This window comes from Pleurodeles waltl, chromosome 3_1 (genome assembly GCF_031143425.1).
Source record: "Pleurodeles waltl isolate 20211129_DDA chromosome 3_1, aPleWal1.hap1.20221129, whole genome shotgun sequence".
Taxonomy (NCBI): domain Eukaryota; kingdom Metazoa; phylum Chordata; class Amphibia; order Caudata; family Salamandridae; genus Pleurodeles; species Pleurodeles waltl.
In genome coordinates, this window is record NC_090440.1 from 1,147,247,772 (window position 1) to 1,147,269,089 (window position 21,318).

The 21,318-nt window shown below is 46.8% G+C and overlaps 1 protein-coding gene across 1 annotated transcript in view; it reads left to right on the forward strand.

Annotated features, from left to right (window-relative positions):
- Window positions 1–21,318, forward strand: part of IGSF9B (immunoglobulin superfamily member 9B) — a 1,080,599-nt gene that overhangs the window by 264,681 nt on the left and 794,600 nt on the right. Inside the window, exon 3 of the mRNA XM_069224455.1 lies at window positions 3,514–3,660. Within this exon, the coding sequence (XP_069080556.1) occupies window positions 3,514–3,660 (147 nt within the window). The remainder of the gene's footprint in view (window positions 1–3,513; window positions 3,661–21,318) is intronic.

The following is a 21,318-nucleotide window of genomic DNA, read 5'->3' on the forward strand; positions in this document are numbered from 1 at the left end:
ACTATCAGTCCTGGCCAAATTTGGGGACTGTCACCACTGGGTGGGAAAACCTGAGTAGACCCATGATTTCAAGTCATCTCCATCATATGTGGCTATGTTTAATCTGTGCTGCCCTGCTATGTAAGGGCCTCCTCAAGCCTCTTAGAGTGGAGTTGACTCATATGTTCAACTATCCAAAGACTTCTTCCTTCACTGCCAACCCCCTGCTACTTCCAAGGCCCTGGGCACCCCCAGATCCAGCCTTCGAGTAGGAGGCCACCTAGACTCGGAGCAGATTCTGTGAGGCCTCCACTGCAGTACAGCTGTGCCAAAATCAGGGGTGCTGCCAAGCCTCAATCTCAAAATGGGGAGCCTGGTTCCTCAAGTGTCAACTCCCCGCCTCACTGTCTCGACCGAAGTTGCACCATGACTGCTGTGTTGCTATGGGAGGGAGTGGTACCACACAATTATCGGTGCCCTCTCGGCAGTCCCGGAAGTCTAATAGCCTCTTCTTTTCTGTCTTGTTGGCTTCTCCAGGGATCAGGCCCTCCCAGTTCCTCTGCTCACAGGGAACTATCCAGATGGTTAAATGAAGGACCCAGGGCTAACATTTCACATTGAGCTCCTTATGTGTCCGCGCTGTCCCAGGTCCCCCAACCTCTACTCTCACCCGCATCCAGAGAAGGGAACGGGAGGTTGCCAAGCTTGTACGCTGACTTAATGTGAACGGCCCGGCAAAATCTCGCACTCTTTGTACATTTCATCCGTATCTACATCTGTTCCCAGGCCTGCATGATTCAGCTCTAATCCAGCTTTAAACATCTAATCCCAGCACTCCACCCCTAGCTGTGGCCTTGCTGAAGCCCCGCTGGGTCATTCTGCTGGTCCAGGTCCCTGAGTACAAAAGAAGATTAGTACAGCATGTTTGTTTTGCACTCATGGCGGCTGTAGGCTCACTTATGTGAAACTGTTTTACTTTTCAGTTTATGAGGCAAGAAAAGTCTGGTTAGGAGTTTACAACGCTAATAGCTTTAACTTGAGTAAACGCGAGACCCAGTGCATTGCAATTGCTTGTTCTTAAAGCTATGAGAATTGATAAAGGATGTTGTCAATTGTCTGTAAGCAAAATGGCAAAAAACAATGTAAAGGATAATATAATGCAGGGAAAAAATAAGGAAATGTGATTTGATATGCAATATTGGGGTCTGAAGAAGGAACTAGGAAAGATGAAATCTTTAAAAGATTTGTATTGTAACGTTAATGAGTACCGGGAGTGCATAAACAATATTGGCCAAGGATAAAATGGAAGAAAGCCCAACATCATAGAGAAAACTGGGAGGAAATTATGTCTGTAACCACATCAAATGATGTACTCACATTTTGGAAATTGGTATGATTCAGTTTATATTGCAAAGATACCAGGGCAAAATTTATAGTGCTACAAGAAACCTAAGTCAAGCAGTTATCATTTATTTATGAGAGTACTAGTGAAGATGCTCCTGTGGAGGTGTTCATGGTTGATAAACAGCTTCCCTCCTTATTTTCACTAACAGCAGTAAAACTGAATTAAATGGCTAGCAATTATAGAAGTTAGAATGGCGTTAAAGATTATTTTCCTGAGGAGTTCCATATGTTCACATTTACTGGAGTATATCCAGCACTCAGAAAAGGCACTATTATAAAGTCTATATATAAAAAGGATGATCTAGCTAATCCAAAAACAATTTTGATCAGTTTAATTGGTGTACGGGCAAAGGTATAAGCAAAACTAAAATTACAAAAACTGGACTTAAGAGGCTAATGTAATACCTATAGAACAGGGCGGTTTTAAAGAAGGATTCTCAAACATGGGTCTTTGTTTTAGTCTTTGGGCCATTGCATGAATATCCATTCAAACCAGGGTTTTTGTGCACCTGTTTTATGGATTTTCCTGTAAACTTAATTTGGTAAATCAAGAAATCTTGTGATCCAAATAAAACAAAATTAAGTATACCAACTAGCTTACTAGCAATGTTGAAAGGACTACACAAGAACAATTGGGCCAAGGTTGAACTGGATTATAGAGATTCGTTCTCCAGGAAGACAAACCTTTGAAAATAAATTATGTCAAGGATGTGTGCTGGCAGCAATGTTATTTGCACTATTCCTAGCAGACTTCCCAAAAATCTTATTAGATTCCCATGCTTACTCAGCCAAAATAGGGGGTATGCATATTCCCCGCTTCCTCTGTGAAGATGACCTGGTAATAGTGGGAAGGATCCCAACTGATCTTGAGATGAAAGTGGCATATTTTGATAAGTACTGCAAAAACATTAATTTACACCTAACATCAATAAAACCAAAATATTGGCCTTTAGTAGAAAGGCAGTGGACATGTATGGTGAATTGGGCAGACAAAGATAGCAGAAGTCTCTGATTACAAGAATTGGGGACGGTTTTCAACAAGACCCTATCTTGTTTATGCACATTGACACTATAAACTCAAGGGCAATGCCATCCATAGGAGGATTACAAATTCAAACAAGATTATGCAGGACCTACTTTATGGCCTGTGTTGACAGCTTATTAAGCTATTGTGCCTCCACACATTTTTATGGGGCAGAGATACTTGGCCTGAGTGGACACTTATATTGGGAAAAGGTGGAAAGACAGTGGCTGAAAACCCTATTCTTATAGCCCAAATGTGCCATGGCTCCCCCTGTTAGAATGGATCTCATTTGCGTTCTTGGACTGCCATTGTCCAAGTAGGCACTTGAGATTTTGGAATTAACTGTTGATGTTAGCTCACCAAAAAGTCTCCACTCTTTGTAAAGATGAAATTATCATTGGTGAGCTTAGCTGGTCAGAGGAGTTAAGAAAACAGTTTATGTATATTGCAATTTGCATCAACGATTAATAATTTAATATTGCTCTCTCCATAGCCGTTTCCAAAAGAGAAATGACAGAATTAGGTTTGTCCGGCTCAAGAGAAAGAGATTCAAGATATTTTAGTTTAAAGAATTCAACCATGCATTTGAATGAGTCATGGGAAAATAACTCTTCATTGACAAATGTATATTCTCTCCTGAACCAGTATTTGCCTAGTATAATATAAAAATTTACAGTGGGGTTTCATCCTCTTTATGCACATCCGTCCGGTATAAATTCCTTGAAGAATTTGGATGGGCTTTGTAGTTGTGGTTTGCAAAAGCACTGCACAAATGTTCAGCTTGTAATACACTTAACTTTTTTTTTTTTTTTTGTCTTGCAATGTATTTAAAGACCATTTAAAAAAAAATAAGATCAAGAATGTCTGCTGTGAGATTTCTATTTTTAATGCAGTATATGAACCTGTGTACTGGTAAGATGCTTAATGACCTTCAATGATTTTACAGTTTGAAGATTATGTATTTTAAAAAAAAGTTAAGAATTGTGTCTATTCATAGGTTTCTAATTGAAACTGAGTTGCTTTAGCGCTAATCCAAACCAATATTATTATCAGTTGCTCTGAGTTACATCTGCAGTTCCCGCTTCATTCTTTATCTTTCTTTTTAGGCCGTGCCAGTTTGCATGACAAGGCTTCCTTACGTATCGAGCAGGTGCATTCAGAAGACCAAGGTTGGTACGAGTGTAAAGTGCTGATGCTGGATCAGCAGTATGACACCTTCCACAATGGCAGCTGGGTGCACCTGACCGTGAATGGTGAGTAAATCGCTAAACTTTTGATTTCAGTACCTAAGTTCTCCCATGCCACTATTTCAATGTTTAACACTAAACATTCAAGGGTAAACCTCTTTCCTCAACTATAACTATACTACTGACTCATTCAGTCTCCCAAAATCATCACCCCATTGCCCTCTTCAAAGTGTTCTCACCCTATCCTTCCCCTTATGACCTTTACACCCTCACTTTCCTCACACTTTAGTCACCACGCTTACCCTCCTCACACTTATCTTACTGGCTTCATTCTTCATATTCCTTAATGTTCCTCACTCTCCTCTCACTCCTTCTTTCACCTTCATCATACTCACCTCGTGCTCTCTCCCTCCTGATACACTCTCCACACCATCCCCAAACTCTTCTCACCCCATTTTGGTTCCTCATATTTATCTCACTATTCTCCATTCAGTCACAAACCGCACTATCCTCTTTCTTTACACATTTTGTAATACCGTCCCCTGTTGGGTACTCCTCATCAGCCATGAGAACACATTTTGTTTACAATTCACACCATACACCTATTACACTTCTTTCCTAACCTTGCATTCCTCACAGACCTCATAAGTCTTTCTTTCTTTACACGTTTCTTGCACTCCCTAATCTCGGCTTCTTTGGCCTTTTCGCTTCTGACCTTTTATATCCTTCTTTCCACTGGTTGCTTTTGCGCTTCCCCCTCTCTCTCTGCATATTTTCCTCTTGTTAGATGTTATTGTTTGCCGATCATCTTTTCAGTATTTCTCCTAGTAAAATGTTTAGATATCTGTTCCACTGCCATTGAGTATTTCTTTGTCTTTCTACTGTTCAGGTCTCAGTACTTTCACCATCCTCCACATATTTATCTGTCCCTGTTTTCAACTTCTTTTTCCAAAGGTCTCTCTATCACTTTTTCTGTGTAAATCTATGTCTGTTTCATCTCTCGTCCCCATTTTGTAATTCAAACATTCATTTCTTCTTTTCTCACATATTTAACTCTCTGCTTGTCTCTGACCCTCTTTCTGAAGATGGTGTGTGTATGTACGTATGCATGTATGTATAAATGTTTCTATAACAGAGAAAGTCTAATAACTGAAATTGGTGTTCCTAATTCTTCATTGTGTGAATCAAGAAGGCTTGTTCCAAGTTTTCTCTTTTTTACATTTCATATTTTGATGTCTAGTGATATCAACATTCCTTGTGTTCGCTTGGTCTCCTAAGAAGGTGATTTTCTTCTCCAGGTTGTCACTTGATTTGGTCAGTACTGCCTAACCTGCAATGCAGCAGGGTTATGTAGTCCTGGAGACATGAAAGTGGTCACACAATGTGTTGATCAAGGTTGGGATAATATGCTTCTGTATTTTCAGACCTATTAGGAGCCTGCTGTGGTATGACAGACTGTGGAGTAAAGTGGAGTGCTGGAGGATAGGTAGAATGATCTTGTGAAATTATACAAAAAAGTGATGAATAAAATGCTTGAATTAATTTCAGCTGCTACTAATTACTTGGGGCTGCATCCCAGTTCATCTTTATTTTGCACACTATGCCACCTCAGTTGAGGCCCAGCCATATTCAAATCAGCCTTGAGCCTGCTCCAGTAGGAACAGTCCATCCCGACCTGCCAGGTTAGGTCTTCCCTGAACCAGAATACAAGCAACCCAAGACTGGTTTGACCATGATTGGAGCTTGCCAATTTGGCCTAGGTCCTGGTGGCACAGTAAGCATGTCCCCCATGTCTGGGCATATGTGTCTCAATTAAAGTTCTGCACTGAATTATGCAAAAAAGTGATGAATGGAATGCTTGAATTATTCGCAGCCACTGTTAATCACTTAGGGCCGCATCCTTGAATACTTGAATTAATCTCAGTCACTGGTAAGTACTCAGGGCTGTATGCTAGACCATCATTATTTTGCACACAATGCCTCTTCAGTGTAGACCCAGCCATGTGCAAACCACTCTTGACCCTCCCCAGCAAGAGCAGTCCAGCCCAAACTGCCAAGCCAGGTCCTCCTGACATGGGAGAACAAGCAGCCAAAGACCAGTTTTGACCTGATTGGAGCCAGTCAGTCTGGTGCATCGTGGTTCACAGTGGGTGATAGACATATTTCAAGCATTCCTCCCATTACCTTTTCAATCTTTGTAGTAGGTTCCTGCCATCATCAGCTGGGAAAAGGCTAGTGTTTAAACTGTCTTCATTCAGGAAGTAGGGTTACATTCTGCAGAGAAGAGATAGCTGATACTATGGTGCATCTGTTTTCTTGGCCATGACTGTCCTCAAGGAGGTGTTACTAACGAGGACATTAATGAATACTTTGGGTGATGTAGTTTAACTTTGTGTTGGAGAGCCACTACAGGTTTTCAGCTTTATTATAATTAATGTTGTTGAGAGGACATTCTGTTAGAATAAGGTTTACTACGGTAGATGCTTATCTTCTCACTTTGGATGAGAGAGTAGCAGTCTGTGAGGCATTGGTTTAGGATGAAGCCTTGTGGGGCGTGAAAGGTATCTAATAACCAATCATTTCTGTAGAGGTGCCTCTGGGTTACTTGGTGACAGTTGTTGAGGTAGGAGAATTGTGTTCTCAAAATCCCTTTTGGACTTGTAGGAGGTTGAGCTTGGTGCAATGGTTATCGGTGTCAGAGTTCGTGGAGGGGTTGAGCAAGATCGTAAGGCACTGGGTACATATTTCATTAATGAGTAGATTATCATTAATGACTTGGCCTGTTGTTCCTCTGCTACTTCTTGTCCTGAGGCAGTTTTGACATTTGCGCACTAGATGATTGGTCTTGATATGGTCATATAGCTAGAACTGCCTTCCAGAATATTCTTGTATTTGTTTTTTAAAAGATTGGACGGATGCTCAGTTTTCTATGATTAGTGTATTACCAACTGACTAAAAGACACAGATTTAAGTGCATCTTTGCTGAATGCAATCTTGGCGGTTGGAATACTGCGTCACAAATGTGACGGATATTCCATCTGCTGTATTACAATTTCCATAGGATATAATGGAATCATAATACAGTGGATGGGATATCTGTCACGTTTGTGGTGAAGTAACGGTATCCGCCAAGATCGTAATCAGGCCCTAAGAATTTTGAGCTTTTATTCATTATTCTAATTTTCCATTCAGTTTAAGTTTTTTTGTCGATTATTAAAATCTTACAGTTTACTGCATAAACAAAAATAAAATCACCTCATATTAAAATACAGAAACAAAAAGATAAGAATAAAAAAAATGTACCTAGGGAAGAAAGTGGCCTTCATACCAGGAGCTAAAATGGTGTTAATCACATAAGTGCTGATTTGTTTCTGCCAGTTCTGAGCCCTTTATTTAATTTGGGGCAGTTCCCACTTGGCTGTTCATTCTCTTTTCTCAACAAAATATATCCAAATTAAATTTGTGTTCTTTTTTCCCACAAGTTGGGGATTCTAAAGGTATTCAGTATTTTGTGGATTCCTCAGGAGGGGGTAGGGGAAAGTGAAAAAATGGCATCAAATATAGAACAGAAAAATGTGTGTGTTTTTATTTTTATGGCATCAACAAAAACTTTCCTGTGCTGAGATTACCCACTTTTCTGCTTTTAAGAACAGACGAAGCTGTAAAAAGCCTTGGGACTCATTATGAGTTGGGCGGACAGTTTTGCCCGTCCACCGAACTTCCGAATGGGAGGTTGCCCATTATGAGTTTCCCACTAGCTCAGTGGGTGGAAACAGCCTACAGCATTGTCTTCGGCTCCTAATCGAGCTGGCGGCAATGCTGTAGGTTGCAGGGTGCACCAGCACCCTCGCAATCTTCACTGACTGCAAAGCAGACAGTGAACATTGCGAGTGTGCTGGCCAGCTGGACCCCAGCACTGTCCATGCCAAGGGCAGGGGCCCTGCACCTCTTACTCGCCAGCCTTTTCATGGCGGTGCTACCGCTATGAAATTGCTGGTCGAGAAAGTGATCATAATCCCCAGGGCAGCGCTGCTTGCAGCTCTGCTCTGGTGGATTAAGACCGCCACAACCGCCAGTCCGCTAAGATCTCCGATCCTGGCGGTGCTGGCGGTCCGACCGTGGCACCACTGCTGTGGTCGTAATATGTAGCTCGGACCGCCACACTGGTCCGACTGCCATCTGCGAACCTGACGGTCATGAGACCGCTAGGTTTGTAATGAGCCCATAGTTTTCACCACTATTTTTGCAATTGGAAATTGGGATTCCTTTGGGCATTTTTTTTCTTATCCTTTTGCATTGAGGAGGTAAATCCCATTTTTTGCCTGTCCCTGCAGGCATAAATACTGCCTGGCTGGAGCCCTACGCCACCTAGGCTATTTGCCCCAAACTCATTCCCTTTCTCTCTTTTTGTCCTATGGTAGACTGGTGTGCTTTCAGACCCTTTAGTTGGGCAGATGAGGAAGTGGGTTGTCATAAAGCCCACCAGACCATCAGGGAACAAAGTGAGATACAGAATGTAGTTCGGACTTTGCCCATCTTGACACTGGAATGGAGTCGTCATCCCAGGGCACCAGACAGTCTTTTTGCCTCCTTAGAGGAAACATAGGAGGATTCACATCTTACCTGCTTGCCACTGGAGGCAGATAGCTCATAATTTTTGTCCAAAAATTAATATTGTGGGGCGTCTGCCTGTCTTACCACTGTGTTCTGTCCCCAGGCACCAGATAGTTTTTTTGCCCCCTTGGGGAGGCAAAACGTGTGTGGAGGGGGAGTGCTCGCTCGCTGCCAGCCTATATGTTAAAACTACACCCAAAGGATCCACGTTTCCTCCAGCTTACCATGAGGAAGTAGTATTTGGGTTCTAGGCTAGGGGTGTGGGGGTGGAGGTGTTAAGGGTGGGGAGGAATGACATAAAGATAGTTTGAGCTGTAGGGGTGGGAATTGCGCACCAAAGGCAGGCTGGATCACCCCACTACATTGTTTTCTTTTTTTAAACTCTGGGTCCAAATTACATATCAGATGAATTGTTACTGTTTGTGGTATGGCGCACCCTTAATTAGGTCTTCCTCGCCCAGACTGGGACAGTGTGCGTGGTTAAAAAAAAAAAAAAATGTTCTCAGCAAAGGCGGGAACTCTTACAGTTGCATGCCATGGAGTGCGCATTAGTGAAACATAGGACTGCAGGTTTAAACCACGTCTCTTTTTCACTGGAGGCAGGCCAGCCTTTCTTTGAAGAGGGGCATGCCTTGGTGGGGGGGGGGGTCTCTGGACCCACATGGCCAGTTCCCAATGTGACACAGTCAGTGTGCTTTTCAATAGATTTTCATGCTATATCGGTAAGGAGCTGCGCACATAAAAGCAAGTGCTCCTTCATTTGGATGGAGCCACAACCCATACAAATGAGGGAATAATGGCCATTATGTATTGGCCTCAAGCAAGTTGTGTGTAGGCTTGATCCGTATTGTAGAAGAGGCCGCACAAGCATCTGCGACTCCTTCTATAATATCAAAGTGGCTTGGGGGCCCAAGGAGTGGGTTCAAATGCCTTTTTATGCTTCCAGGGCTCCTTTTGTAATACTACTCCAGGTGTCTAGTGTGCTTTCTGTGCCCCCTACCCTTTCTGGAGACTGATGAGAGGTACATCTCCCAATGTGTCACTCAGGGTCCACAAAGACTGTTTGGACCCCAGTGGTGACGGATACTGCCACTACAGGCTGGCGCTCACCCCGTTACTTTTATTTTTATTTAAATCCTCCAATATTCCCCTCTAGAGATCAGAAACACTTTTTGTGCTGCAGAGATTGGGGGTCCCGGTCGGATCCCATGTCAGGCTGACCCCACCCTATTCTTTTTTAAACATTTTTAAATGTATATCTGGTGCCAGGTATGCTTTCTGATCCCCGGAAGGGCAGATTGTTGGTATAGATTGAGAAAGTAAGGAGGATTGTGTAGTGAAATCTCTCCAGTAACTGCCTAGTGCACAGCATAAAACTAATACATTACCAACACCACCTCAGAACATTTCCTTAGCTAGGAAGACTATACCTGAAGAAGGCACCCGTTCTGGAAAAAGATGACTTAAGGACTCGTGACTCCTGCTGACATCTAGGGATTGGAACTGCTCTCTAATGTTCAAGTACTTGGCCTTCTGTTTGTCTGCTCAGGTGACATAAAATCAGAAGGATGTGCTGGCTCCGATAAGGCCCGCTGACCACAGAGGAATGGACCATGCAGGTGACCTGGCTGGATTGAAACCTAGTGCTCAGAACCTTGCCCTGCGGATCGGAGGGTTGCAGGAGTGACAAGGAGGATATTTCCCTACAATGTAGTAAAATGGGGCTTAGTCATTTTTTTCCACCTCCATAGACCGGTACAAGGTGCTGAGGCGTACCCTTGAAAGTTGGTAAGAAAACCAAGCTTGTCTCACTCAGAGATTTTTGGCTTGCTGAAAACATAAGGGAGTGCGATCTAGTCTTGCAGAGCCGTACCCGAGTGCAGCTTTCAACCTAGCCATGCCGGAGGATTTTGAGAGAAAAAAGTGCCTAAGTCCAAATGTAGAACCTTGAATTAGGCCAGTTGGCAAATTTATGCCATTGGAAAAGCCTTCTCGGCTGCTAAGAAATTCACCTTTGGCCTGTTAGAGGATTCTCGCTTCCAAATTGTTGACCAAATCAGAATCCAAAAACTTTGACAGGGACAAGTAGCTTGATGTATCGACCTCCGCTCTATCATGGTCGGCCTGAAATCTTGCCTAACTCCTGTTAAACCGCAGAACAATGCACTTAACTTTTTCTTTGCATTAAAGCTTTAACAGTTAGATTTGCTTTTTTCCCTCACTGACTTAATCATTTTGATGGTGTTGAAGGCTGCTCGGTCCAGTTGGCTCAAGCGCATTGTCTAGTCCACTGCAAGATAGCCTACACTCATCCTTGGGTAGCTTGGCACAGGGTATGCTGATGGATACAACTACCTGTGGATTCCTCACCTTATGAATTTTTCCATGTGTCAGCATCCGACAGAAAATCTTCTTCCCAGCTCTCCACGTCAACAAGGACGTCACAATTGCACGGCTCCACGCGACTCCGTCTGACGTCACCGTGCCAATAAGAGGTCCTCACCAGCGTGCTGACGTCAGTTCCCTTTTTTCCGTGCCTTCGCCGCTAACGGTTTTCTCCTCGCTCTCTGTACTGTTGAAGGTGTTCCATCTTGTTTCTGGTTACAATCTTGTTTCTGGTTACAATGTTTCCTCCCAGGAATTCAGGATTTAAGCCATGTCGAGAGTGCGGGGGTCGCATGTCGTTTACTGACCCCCATGATGATTGTCTTTGGTGTTTGAGCTCCATGTATGACGTTGAGGAGTGTGTATCCTGCAGGATCATGAATCCTAAGGCTCTGAAGGAGAGAGAGGCCAAACTCTTTTTGGCCAAGTCGAAGAAAGGACATAAGAGTCATCACAGGTCCTCTTCTCACACTTTGTCAAAGAAACTCAAGAGGCGACTTCGTCATGACTCTCGGCGTTGCTCGGCTCAGAGCCGTTTAAGGTCCAGGTCTTCATCTCGGCGGCGCCGTGCAATGTGGGAGGTTAGTCCGACTATGACTCCACAACCTCAGAGCCCTCAGGCTTCTCAGGTGCCGTCAGTCTTCGAGGTAGTCACACCTCGATTTTCACCTGTGGCACAGGATGCGGATGCTCAGCAAGCGCAGGTGCAACATGGAGACCAGCGGTATCCTGCCTTCCCGGCTCCAGGAGCGGATCAAACGGCATTTTTAAATGCCATGTTTTCTATGTTTAATGCTATGGCCCCTGCTGGTGCACCGGCTGGTCCCACGGGTCCTTTAGCATTTTCATTGGGCTCCCCAGCTCCTTACAAGGCGCCGCCGTTTATGCCCTTTTATCCGGCTGAGGGTGCTGGTTCGGTGCCGATGACGTTGCCTCGGGGGCCTGCGATTTCGATGACATCGCCTTCTAGACCTACGGCGCCGAACTCATCACCCTTTCAGTCAACGCCGATGATGGAGCCACAGTTGTCTACGGTGTCGATGGGATCTGCTCCGGCGTCGGCTGGCTCCGGATTAGACCGAAGTCAGCCTTCTTCTCCGGTTCCGCGCCTTTCAGTTCTGAAGCCGGTGTCATCAATGTCGGCTAATTCTATGTCGACGTTGAGGTTAGAGGCCAGGCTGAGGTCGCGTAGAAAGGCTTTGAGACTTTTGGAGGAAGAAGAGTACCAGAGGCAATTGTTGGAAGAAGGGGAGATTGTGGAGCCCTTGGGGGAATATCAATGGCTTGATTCGGCCAGTGGGCTAGACACTTCCTCGGAATGGGACCTTTCTTCACCAGGGGAGTTTACAGAGGAGGCGGCCTCTTTCCACGCTGTGATTAGGAAGGCGGCACATTTTTGGGATCTTCCGTTGTGTGCTGGAGAGGTTAAAACAAATATCTTGACTGAGGTCCTGCACCCTTCTTCTACTTCGGCAGATCCATTGCTTCTGTTTAATGATGCTCTTACGGGGCCTATCTTAGAGCTATGGAGGAAGCCTGTGTCGTCACCTGCTGTCAATAGATCTGTGGCAAGGAGATACAGAGTGGCACCTGGGGATCCAGGATTCTTATCAAAACATCCTAACCTGGAGAGTCTGGTTGTCCAGGCCTCTTGTTTCACACGGTCTGCACCAGGCTCCTTCCCTGTGATTCCGTCGGACAGGGAGTCCAAAAGGAGGGAGCGGTCGGTGAAGAAAACTTTTTCTTCTTGCAGTATGACCCTCAAGGCAGCAAATGCTACCTGTGTTCTGGGCAGATACGTGCACGCCCTGGTGGATTCAGCTTGGGCTATGGTTCCGGACCTGCCGCAGGAGATGCAGGGACAATTTGGAGAACTCCTGTTGGATGCTCAGGCTGCAGCAAAACAGGTAATCCAGTCTGGTATGGATTCTACAGACTCAGTGGCCAGGGCGATGGGTACCTCTATTTCTACCAGGAGGCATGCATGGTTGAGGTCCTCTGTCTTTTCCTCTGATGTACAGACTGCTCTCTTGGACTTGCCCTTTGATGGGGAAAAACCTTTTGGTGATAAAGCTGACTCTGCCTTAGAGCGCTTTAAAGACAGTTGGGCCACAGCAAAGTCTTGGGTCTGCAGGCCTCCACTGCTACCCCTTTCAGGTCCTTTCGGAGGTTCAGGGGGTTTGGACGTGGAGCTGTTTACCGTGAGAGACCCCAGTCCACAGTCCAACAGCCTACCAGCCTCCCTTATAGGTCTTTTAGAGGGCGGGGGAGGGTTCGGACAAGAGGGGCTATCCAGCAGCACCCTGCATCATCCTCTTCCTCTGGAGGACAACAACAAGAGAAGCAGCCCTAGTTTTCTGCCCATTTTCAACCACACTTCTCCTGCGTTGGGAAGATTACGTCTTTTTCTCCACGAGTGGGAGTTGATTACATCAGATTCCTGGGTTCTGAATACTGTGAGCAAAGGATATGCTCTCCCTTTTCAGGAGTTTCCCCCTCCCATCCCTCCCCATTCCTCGTTTTGTTCAGAAGACCATCTCCTGTTGTTGCAGCAGGAGGTTCAAATCCTGTTGTCAAAAGGTGCAGTGGAGTTGGTTCCAGAGCAGGAAAGGAGTCAGGGTTGTTATTCAAGATACTTCCTGATTCCCAAGAAGGACGGTCTTTTGAGACCAATCCTAGACCTGAGGATTTTGAATTGGTCCCTCAAACAGGAAAATTTCAAAATGCTGACTCTAGCACAGGTACTTCTGGCGTTGAACAGAGAGGATCGGATGGTGTCTGTCGACTTGCAGGATGCTTACTTTCATAAACCTATACACAAGTCGCAAAGGAAGTATCTTCGGTTTGTGGTGGGGTCACAACACTACCAGTTTGCGGTCCTTCCGTTTGGGCTTACTTCAGCACCTCAAGTCTTCTCGAAGGTGATGGCAGTGGTTGCAGCAAGTCTCAGAAGAAAGGGGATATCGGTATTCCCTTACCTGGACGATTGGTTGATCAAAGCCAAGTCTCCAGAGCTCGTGTTGCATCACTTGCAGATGACAACTCAGTTGCTGTTCAGTCTGGGTTTTACGATAAACATACCCAAGTCTCACCTGGAGCCCTCTCAGCGCCTCCTGTTCATAGGGGCAGCACTGGATGCAACATTGAATCGGGCCTACCCTCCACCTCAGCGGATTCAGGACACCCAGGCGTTGATTCCAATGTTTCAAAATGGAGCGGTTGTTCCAGTTCTCAAGGTCCTACGCCTGCTCGGTCTGTTCGCTTCTTGCATTCTGTTGGTCACTCATGCACGTTGGCACATGAGGGCTCTCCAATGGTGCCTCCGCAAGCAGTGGTTTCAACACAAAGGGGATCTCGAGGAGTTGATAACGATCTCCAGAGACGCTGCAGGGGATCTTCGATGGTGGGCTGTGGACGGCAACCTTTCCCAAGGAAGGCCGTTCTCACTGCCGCCTCCGGTGGCCACGGTCATGGCGGATGCTTCCACTGTAGGGTCTGGAGCTCATCTGGGGGACCTGGAGATCAAGGGTCGTTGGTCTCCAGTGGAACAGACTTTTCATATCAATCTGTTGGAATTGCGGGTGATATGTCTGGCTCTCAAGGCCTTCCTCCCGTCTCTTTGCGGTCATTCAGTTCAGGTCCTGACAGACAACACTACTGCGATGTGGTATATAAACAAACAGGGAGGAGTGGGGTCATACCTTCTCTGCAGAGAAGCTCTGTGACTCTGGTCCTGGCTTAGTGACCATCGGATTTGCTTGGCAGCGAATCATCTGGCCGGAGTACTCAACGTACATGCGGACAGTCTCAGTTGGCATTTCTCGGCCGATCACAAGTGGCGTCTCCATCCGGATCTGGACCGTCACATCTTTCGGATGTGGGGTTCTCCGCGGATAGATCTGTTTGCCACTCAGGAGAACGCGCACTGCCTGTTGTTCTGCAGCCTCCAGTATCCGGTGCAAGGAGCTTTGGGGGACGCGTTTCAGATGTCTTGGTGCGACCAGTTGCTTTACGCGTTTCCCCCCATACCCTTGACTCCTCGGGTTCTGAGGAAGATTCGCCAGGATCGTGCTCAAGTCATTTTAATAGGTTCGGATTGGCCGCGAAGGGTGTGGTACAAGGACCTTCTCCAACTCTCACTGTGCCCTCCGCTCCGTCTCCCTCTCAGGGCAGACTTCCTCTCGCAGTCACAGGGACAGGTTCTACACCCCCGTCTCCAGAGCCTGCGCCTTAATGCCTGGAGATTGAACGGGGCAACCTGAGTTCTTTCTCTCTCCCACCAGAGGTAGTGGATGTTATTCTATCGGCCAGGCGACACTCCACTAAGACCGTTTATGCCGGCAGGTGGGCGAAATTTGTGGCTTGGTGTGGAGAGAAGCAAATTGAACCTTTAAGGGCTCACCTCTCCGATGTTCTATTGTTTGCTTTAGCTTTAGCACAGAAGGGTTGTGCAGTTGCTACTGTTAAGGGCTATTTTGCGGCGCTGTCAGCCTTTCTTTGTCTCCCGGATCAGCCCTCCTTGTTTAAATTGCCTATTGTTATTAGGTTTTTAAAAGGTTTAACTAATAGGTTTCCTCCCACTCCTTTTCATATGCCTCAGTGGGATCTGAATCTCATTTTAACTTTTTTAATGGGGTCACCATTCGAACCCATGCATTCTTGGCCGCTCTAAGGTTTCTAGTTCTTAAGACGGTTGTTCTGATAGCTATAACCTCTGCTATGCTTGAAGGTGAGCTTCAGGCTCTTTCTATTAAACCCCCCTTTACCTTATTCTTTCCTGATAAAGTGGTGCTGAAAACCAGGGCGGCTTTCCTACCAAAAGTTGTCACTTCTTTTCATATGGGGCAGACCATTACCCTTTCATCTTTCTACCCTCCTCCTTACCCCTCGAAGGAGGAAGAGAAGCTCCACTGTTTGAACCCCAAAAGGGCTCTCAGTTTTTATATTGAAAAGACGAAAGACTTTTGCCTGGAGGACCAGCTGTTTTGGGGTTATATTGTACACAGGAAGGGCAGAGCGGTCCATAAAAGAACGATCTCCGGGTGGGTCATTACCTGTATCAAAGTTTGCTACTCATTGGCAAAGAAGGTTCCCCCTTAGGGTATTAGAGCCCATTCCACCAGGGCTAGGTCCGCCACTTCGGCCCTGGCGAGGGGGGTTCCGGTGGTGGATATTTGCAAGGCAGCAACTTGGGCGTCCCTCAACACCTTCGCAAAGCATTACTGCTTGGACTCGGAGGTTAGGAGGGGTGGCCATTTTGCATGATCTGTTTTGCAGGATTTCTTGGCATAACCAGTCAGGCACCCACCTCCGAGTGCGGTACTGCTTTAGGACTCTATTCATAAGGTGAGGAATCCACAGGTCGTTGTATCCATCAGAAGAACAAGTTACTTACCTTCAGTAACGCATTTTCTATTGGATACACTAGCTACCTGTGGATTCCTCACAGTCCCACCCGCCTCCCCGTTGCCTGTCTGGTTACACTAAGATGTTTGTTTTACAAATGTAGATTTTGGTGATTATGTGTATATATAAATGATGGTTTTGATTCTATTGCATCATTGTGGTTTTATGTATATATGTATTCATTGGAGCTATTGTGAGGTCGGTTTTCACCTGTTCGCCTCAAAGGCACGTAAAAAATGGGTGAAACTGACATCAGCACGCCTGTGAGGACCTCTTATTGGCACGGTGCCGTCAGACGGAGTCATGTGGAGCCGTGCAATTGTGACGTCCTCGTCGACGTGGAGAGCTGGGAAGAAGATTTTCCGTCGGATGCTGGCGCATGGGAGAATTCATAAGGTGAGGAATCCACAGGTAGCTAGTGCATCCACCAGAAAAAGCATTACCGAAGGTAAGTAACTTGTTCATCAGGCTTATCTCAGAGGCAATGTGTAAAGCAACAGCACAGAACGTTCTCACTAGACCCTGGCTGAACGACCCCCAAAAAGACTCTTCGCACAGGTTGTATGTTTAGAAATACTGTATTCAACACACACACTTGATTAACACAGTTTGATTACAATGTGCTCTCAGCATAAACGACAATGAGCACACAACACACACCTATATGCAATGTACATTTGGACGTGAATCTCAGTGAACAACACAACACAGAATAATCTGCTCCACTGCGTTAAACATTGATCACTGTATATACAGTTGAGGAAACCATTCATTCACTCCCCGCATCCCCATAAGGTGCCCACCCACTGTCATCACTAGGCCCACAATTAGTGTAATGCATGCAAACAAGGGTGCGCCCTGGGGCTGACAGGCAGCAGCACAATGTATATCACAGTATAGCCACACTCCCACTTAGACCCGCGGCCTCAGCCACGCTAGTAAAATGTGATGTCAACCTTTTGAACTCCCTGGCAGAACTCTAGTACCCAGTAAGATCGCACTGCTGCCCCAGCACTCACTCATTCTCGCTCAGACTCATTTCCTCACATCCACCCCACACTTAGACATGGGGCCAGGATATCAGTTGTTGCTGGTACGCATGCACACACTCTTGTACGGACTTGCTTCTGGCACCTTAATGCGATGCCCTGATAACTGGCAAGTAGATGCCTATACGTTTGCACACCCTTTGGGTCCCAACCTGCCCTCCACCTCACCAGCCCACCAGCCTTCAGTTACCCTTGCCCCACCGCAACCCCAAAGGTTATACTAACTTCCCCCTGGGCACCCAGCCGCTCACGGCTAAGTCACAGCACCCCAGGTCTCGGGTCAAGGTGAGGGACCAGAAAGACAAAAGCTTTAATCAGTTAAAGAGGAGACGTTCAGGCTCCCGAAAGGAGGTTCACTCAAAGGTCTGCAAAACACAGGATGATGGTCTCCGGGGCCAACTGTTAGACTCAAAGGTGCCCAGCCCCGCCAGACAATCCATTGTTACCAAATAGTAACCAAATTCAGCCCCTCTGAAATGGAAAGGTGCCATCAGGCGTGTTGACTCGACCCACCCTCAACACTTTAGGCTGCACTCAACAAGTTACCAGTACCATGTCTCTGGATTGGAAATACTGTGTCTGGTTCCGGTGAACTTCCAGTGGCCCCAGAGAGGTTCGATCCCACGTAGAAGGTGCTCAGTGCCATACCCCCGATGACTGGGGATTCCCAGACAACACCAGGTTTCTTCAACCAACTCCTAGTGTCGTACACCCCTCAACAGTAGGCACTTGTCTGGTTCATGATGGCTTGAACTGCACCAGACCTACCAGTTCCAGTCGGGAGCTGGTTTCCGTACCCTGCTGGGTTGAGGTACTCTGTCCAGTATGGTATGACCTTAGTGGTACTGGACTATCGGGACGAACACACCACACGCAAGTTCCATTGTGCAGTACTAGACCACGTGAAGCAGTCCTCGGGTTGTATCCATACCTCTGCAGGTTCCAACCTTCGAACGGGCACAGCACACGATGAGCATGCAGCCGGGGGTCACACGAAAGAAATGCTTCCCACTCAACCTGAATGAGTCCCCAGCAAGGTCCTGCAAAAATGATCCGTTCACTTCACAAGTCATCTTGGGGTGCAGTGGTCCTCACGATATACACCAGTAATGCGAGCAGTACATTGCTAACCCACACCTGGTTCCCCGGTCTCCAGACTTAGTTCTTGGTTCACACGCACACCGCCCCAGCCAGGTAGAGTCTGTACGCACAAACAGAGGGCACAAGTCTCCAGATATTATGGATCATGATGTAGGTTCCTTTCAGGAGGTCTTTTATGTCCCTGAGACTTCTGCAGAGAACAAGGTGCAGCCAACCTGCCCTTGGAGAGACACTTCAGGATGCCACACAGAAGCAGGCAATCAGCCCCAGGCCAGTCTCTAATCCAGAAGTGTGTGCAGATCTCCTTCGTTGGACAGTTATCCTCCTGGGCACCCAGATTCCTCTGACAGCGTGCCGATGTGGTTCAGCTGCACTGGTTCCACGTATCCATTGGTGGTACTCTAAGTTGCAGACTTCGTGTACACCTACTTAAACTGAGTAAACCCTTTGAAGTGGGGTGTGGTTCAAGGGGTATTCCTTTGAATCACAGATGTCTCCCCTAAATTTCCTCCATGTCTACCCTGGGGTCCTGGAATGCAGATCTTTATCTTTATGGGTGCCAGGCGCTGGCTTTGGGAGGCTACATATCATAATCTTCTCCCCCCACCCCACCATACATCTCATCAATCCTCAAATGCTGGGATCTTTCGTTCTGGATGCCTGTGTTTTATAGCGATTATCTGGGGAATGTGAAGATGTGTTTTCCCCGGGATCTATGGAATGAAGCCTAATTTACGGGGCACCAGAACCAGTCCCAATGCCTAAAATGCCAACTTCTTAGAAGTGGCACTTTCTGGTCAAGGATGACAAAGTTACTGTTACCAACGGCTGGGGTTTGTCATTCTGAGTCCAACGATACTAAACAGTATGAGGCTGCTCCCTGCAATCCCTTATTGCAACCGGACCTAATAAGCCTTGGCGTCCCATATCACTGTATGTTTAGAGCAGCTCTCATGGGCAGAGTGAACATGTGTAGGTATTCGGCACTTCCCGGACTCTTATGCCCTCGTGGACGCACCAACCTGCCTAGGCAGGTGACACTTTGGCTACAGCCACCACCACGGGGCTTGTGCGCTTCAGTTGGCCTGAGCCCTTGGGCTCCGTTCTTGTCATGAATACTCTTGTGTGAATACATGTGGTGTGGTCCTCTCTGCCATGCTTGCATTCACATAGGAACCACCCCACCTGGTCGCAGACATGGACACCGGGTGGGAGAGGCCAACCCCCATCTGTACCTGGCCCGGCCCGGGTACTGAAACCCGAAAAGGGTGACGGTGCCAGTTTCTAACTCGTATGAATGGCACTGGCAGAGGGAAAGTGCTCCGAGCTCCTAGGCTCTTGTATCTTATGATGCCCAGCTGCGAGTAGGCACCCTCTGGGCTACTGCGCCAGTGCACCACATGGTGGGGTCTCCAGCGTGTGGGTATGCTGGTACGGGTGTGCTTTGCTGGGCCTGTACTTTATCCGGCCATCCAGGCCTGAGGCACACTCCAGATCCAACCATGGCTGGTCCCACACATGCTGGCCAGTGTGGTCGCCCCACTCGGGATGGGAGGGGCATCCATGCCTGCAGCTCCACCCTACCAACACAGGGGGCTAATGCTCGTGGCCCATGGCCACGTATCAGGGGACTAGCTCCCCACCTTGGGATCTGGCCGGCTTGCTTTTGGTAGTGGTCAAAAAGTGGGTTCACCTCTGTCCTTCAGGATGTGCCTGTCCAGTTTCACTCCGACCATAGACCTCTCTACTGGAGCCCTCCAGGGACGGTTTAGAGCTCACTCCAGTCTAGTCTCCCTCACAGGATCTCTATCCTGAGCGCAGATGCCCGAATGCCTACTCAGTCAGGCCTCAGACATGGCAAACGTGGTTGCCAATCGGGGCAGCACATGTGCTAGAATTCCCTTTGGAAACCAGGGCCACAGCCTCTCCACATTTATACAGTAGGCCTATTGTACAGGTCCAGTCGAGGGCGGTGCTCTAGCCACGTCCCACCCCTGCCCCCCCACCCTACCTTCGGTAGGACGGAGTGCTAGCTTCAATGTCCAGAGCCCTAAGGTCCGGCATAGAGGGGACTGCATAGGCTGGGAGGAAAAAGCGAAACATTTCTGGATTTTCCCTTAAAGAGAGCCGCTTCACACAGGTGGTGTTTGGCTCTGTTGATTTTGGAATTGTGTTATTTTGTTGCCTTTAAAATTGTTACTACTTGAACTTACCGCCCATTTCTCTTTCAAACTGAATTCAGCTTGTGTAACAACTGTCAGTTTTTGAGTAGTTTCACTCAAATTAGTATTGAGACCCAACCAGGAGGTGTTTATCAACTTGGTAAAGGTTCCCCTGTTTCTAAATTATTAACACATTTATTTACATTTTGCTATTACCTGTTGTGTTTTGGATCATTCATTAATCAGTTGCTGAAGAATAACACATACAACAAAATCTTTTAAATGGTTTAAGGGTGTTAATAGAGGGAGACTTTAACGGTGGTCACACCGAAATATTGCTTGGAGGATAATGAGTGGCTAGTTATTGTTTTTTCCATTTTTAGATGTGCTTTGTAATTGTATTAATCTTGCCTACGATGGCATTGTGCTTGTTGGTGAGTGTGGCACTCGATTTTGGAAAGCCTGTGGGGGTGTATGTTCTATAGTTTTGCCACTGCAGATGTGGCAGCCGTAGTTGCAGCTGGTGTGACAATTGTTACTGCTATGGGCCATGCTGTGTTGCTGCTGTGGGCCCTAAGGGTGCTTATGATAGCTGTGGTTGTTATTGCCACTGTGGTAGTGGCTGCAGCTGTTGTTGCCTGTGCTGTAGCTCCTCTTCTTGCTTCGGAGTCCCTTTTGTGGTTGAAGGTACTATTGTTGCTGGGATGGTAGCTGTGGTCAATAGTGGGGCACTGCTCTACTCACTGCTTTTGTCAGCCCTGTGGTCATAGTACCAGAGGTCACTGAAATTGTGGCAGCTGTGGTTGAGCTGTTTTGACATTTGTTGCTCCTGTGGTCAGTGCAGTTGTTGCAACTGTTACCACTCCTGCGGTCTCAATGGTGTTTGTAGTTATTACTACAATCGCTCCTACTACTCTCTCCGCTGGGCTCAAAGTAGTTGTTGCTGCTGTGGCAGATTCTTTGATGGTTGCTTTTGCGGCTGCTGTTGTCGCAGCTGTTGTTGCTGC